Here is a 3,639-nt window from a genome sequence, read left to right on the forward strand (position 1 = left end):
CCAATAATCACCATTTTGGATCTCAGCACGCAAAGGAAACCTTTCACTACAGCACAACACTCTGTGCTACCACCACTTCACAAGACTGATTGCATTGGACTGTAACTTCATTTCCAGCTCTTAAAGCTCTTCCTCAGAAGCTAGCCTTGCATCTAACAGGAGAGATACGAAGATGAAGGAATAACAATTCCTTTGCCAATGAAAGAACCTTCATCTTTAGGTGAACTCTTGGCTTAGTTTCCTTTCCTGAGATTGCGGTCTTCTGGAAGGGGACGAGGAACCTCTTTAATCCAAAAGCATCGTCTCTGAAGCACTGACAGTTTCCAGCAAGGTAATGAAGTAGTATCTTTGGGGAAATCACAACAAGTGTGTAGATGGAGGCTTCTGGGAGGCCCACTGAAATATCCTTTTCCGCACTTGCGTAATGATAGATAACAAGTAACTTCTTGATTTTAGTTCATCCATTTCAATGCAAAAACAGGCAGTGAAAAAGTAAAAGAGATAATCCCATTTATAGGCAGCACCCAAAAAACGGTGTTTGGAAAAACAGGATTTGCTTGATGCAATTCACAATCTGTTAAGAGTGAACACTCATCTGCCTCCAGCTAAGCATCAGAAGCCAAGGAAACGGCAGTAATACTCAGAGGCAAGGCCAAAAGCTCATTGCTTGTGTAGGCAAGACTGAACCATCTTGAGTAGTTGCAGAAGACATGCAGTCCAAGTATCTCAGGCTGCAGAAACGACTGAGATTAAGACATACGTACCAGAGTCAAGTAAAGGCTCTGTAGGTATTCTAGTCCCTAAAAGCCCAGCGGGTTAAATATACAGATACAGCAACACAACTTACATCTCCGACAGAAACTACACTGCAAACATACACAAGGATAGTCTAACCATGACAAAGAAAGTGGAGCTGAATATGCAACATAAATCTGTTGTTCTGACAGTTAAAAAACTACAAACCCCGATAAATCTTCAGGGATTTCTTAACTGTACATGTGAATCACTGAATCCCATGATGTGGAAGAGGAAGGCTGCGTATCCACACGACAGATACTCTTGTAAGTCAACTCCTGTAGCAAAGAAGGCACTCACTCTGTAAGCTGTAGTTTATTTCTGCTCTGTTTTATATGATGAACCTACAAAAGAAGACATTTGAGCACTTATCTATATTATTAACACAGTAGACTCGTAGACTGAAGCTTGACTTGGAAAACAAAATTCAGCCTAACACTGGTGGAACTTAAAAGCCAAGTAGCAAAGCATTCTGTGTTATAGGACTTCCCAGACATTCAGTATTTACATATAATGCATTTGCACTTTATATTTGATGACCACCCATCAGGAGTGACATTGTTAGCATGACCGGACAGCACAGTAAGCCAACCCTGAGCTGCACTCTAGCAAACCCACTCATTGTCAAAGTACAACATAGACTGGTTTAAATATTCACACAATTGTTTTTCAAAACATTTTATTGCATTATATTTGGTACCTTATGTTTGACAAAGGAAATTACATCTGTAACTGCAGGAATAAGAAGCTGGTCTGTTATTGAAAAAAAATTTTGGGCCCCTTAAAAGTTACAAAGTCTTGGGCTTGCCTGAAACAACTGAGCAAGAAATATATTCTTAGAAATGTAGGGCTTCAAGTATTACAAACCTGTGACACTGTGGAAAAGTTCCAGAGGTATCTAAACTGCAGCACTTTTTTTATTTTTTTTTTCTGCATAACATGAACAAGGCCTGCTGAGGTTTTAATCTATTAGTCTCTTGATCAGTCAAAATGGTAGTCAGGAGTTTTCCTCTTTGCAACTTCAAGCCATAGTATGTTCTCACTTTGTTTTCACTCTATGTGAAAAATGCATGCGATCTTTCTAATTAGTTGGTGCCACATCACAGTGCATAATTTTTATTTGGTTCTTGCATTACAGTTTTAAAAAGTTTGACCAACCCACGCTGATAAGTTCATCTCAAGAACAGCAACACTGATTCTCCCCCTCCCCCCCCAAGTTTAATCCCAAGAGAGACCGTTTTAACTGGTTCCTTCAGTTAAAAACTGTGGTGCAAGAACACCAAACTGATCGTGTACAGTGAATTTCAGAGACACAACAAGCTTATTGAACACACTATGTTTCTTAATTCTGCTTGATATCCTGTATGTCCAAGCATCCCCAACACAGCACGTATGTTGCGGGTTTCTCTGTATATTCTGATTCACATTGCATACTTCCTATGGACACAATCATCCCCCGTATCAAAATCAGTCAGATGCTAAAGCCCCATCAAACTCTTTGTGCTCAGTGAAAGAATCCAGTGCTAAAACAGCAGTTTTGCTGTCTGAGATAACAGTAATCTCACAAGACAAATTTAAAGTTAATATTTCTGCCACACACCTGCTCTGAGGGCCACACATCCCTCCAGGTCTCATATAAATTAGTTTAAAAACATGGGTGGGTAGGTAGGTAGGGAGAAGGGTTGTTTTTTTTTTTTTCCTTTTTTAATTTTAGCAGCTTTTAATTTTTAAGAAACCGAACAACCTATAACCAGTAATATGTTAGATATTTTATATATATATTTGTCAGCAGGATAAAAAAAAAAAAAAGTAAAACTATTTGAAGGCAACGGGTTGTTTGTTTTTTTCCTTCTCTTCTTTTGTGTAAGTTAAAACAATTCAGCAGGTGCGTGACAAAAATATTATACACCAGATATGGTCCAACGTCATTTTTTTCCAATAAAGTTGTTCATATTTCATTGGCCAGTTCTTCAGGTTCCGCAGAGCTATCTCCATTAACTGTGATCTTCATATCCTCTTCATATCCAGGGGGCATGAAAGCCAAAGCATATGGGAAAAGCTTATGACAATTGGCTCTGTAAGTTTCAGATGCTTCTTTACAGTCTCCAAGGCTACCGTCACATAAAGCTTCTAATACCTCCATACAGGTCTAATTAAAGAGAAAAATAAAGAAGGGTTATGTGTTTTTTTTTTTCTAAACATTCAGATGAACACTCACAAACCAGAAATACAATACTAGAAAGAAAACAGACTCCAAGTATTTTTTTTTACAGGTTTCAAACAGCAGTTTTGCTGTATGAGAGAAGAGCAAACTCACAGGACAAGTTTAAAGTAGTACTTCTGCCACACACCTGCTCTGAGGGCTTACACACCCCTATTCAACATCAAATGCCATTTTCATTACACACAGCATAAAATACCAATGAAGTCTGATTTAAAAGAATGCGATTTAAAAAAGGGATCCGAAAACCAGTTAGAAATCTTGACTAGAAGATGAAAATACTCATTTGTCACCCGTTCCTTCTTTTCCTAGAAAAATTCTGTTCTTACTAGTTGGTAACCAAGAACCCCACCAGTCTGGGATTACACCGACTGTTGCAATGATACATAACGTACCTTTAGTGTTTGCAAATAAAACAATGAATACAGAACACATACTAAAAATTCCTAGGAATGACTTCTGTGAACTGTGGAATATAAATAAGATGTGAAAACAGCATTATTAAACAGTCCTGTTTAACATCTTTATCGATGATTTAGATGAGGGGATTGAGTCCATCATCAGCAAATTTGCAGATGACACCAAGTTGGGAGGGAGTGTCGACCTGCCGGAAGGCAGGAGGG

The 3,639-nt window shown here is 38.5% G+C and overlaps 1 protein-coding gene across 1 annotated transcript in view; it reads right to left on the reverse strand.

The window, feature by feature from the left end:
* Positions 1-1,097: 1,097 nt before the first annotated feature.
* NAA15 (N(alpha)-acetyltransferase 15, NatA auxiliary subunit) overlaps positions 1,098-3,639 on the reverse strand; it is a 38,323-nt gene continuing 35,781 nt past the window's right edge. Inside the window, exon 20 of the mRNA XM_027885681.1 lies at positions 1,098-2,944. Coding sequence (XP_027741482.1) covers positions 2,744-2,944 — 201 coding nt within the window. The 3' untranslated portion in view covers positions 1,098-2,743. The remainder of the gene's footprint in view (positions 2,945-3,639) is intronic.

The sequence above is a fragment of the Empidonax traillii genome, unplaced genomic scaffold, assembly GCF_003031625.1.
Source record: "Empidonax traillii isolate 1590-97213 ecotype Southwest subspecies unplaced genomic scaffold, ASM303162v1 scaffold170:size2694500, whole genome shotgun sequence".
NCBI lineage: Eukaryota > Metazoa > Chordata > Aves > Passeriformes > Tyrannidae > Empidonax > Empidonax traillii.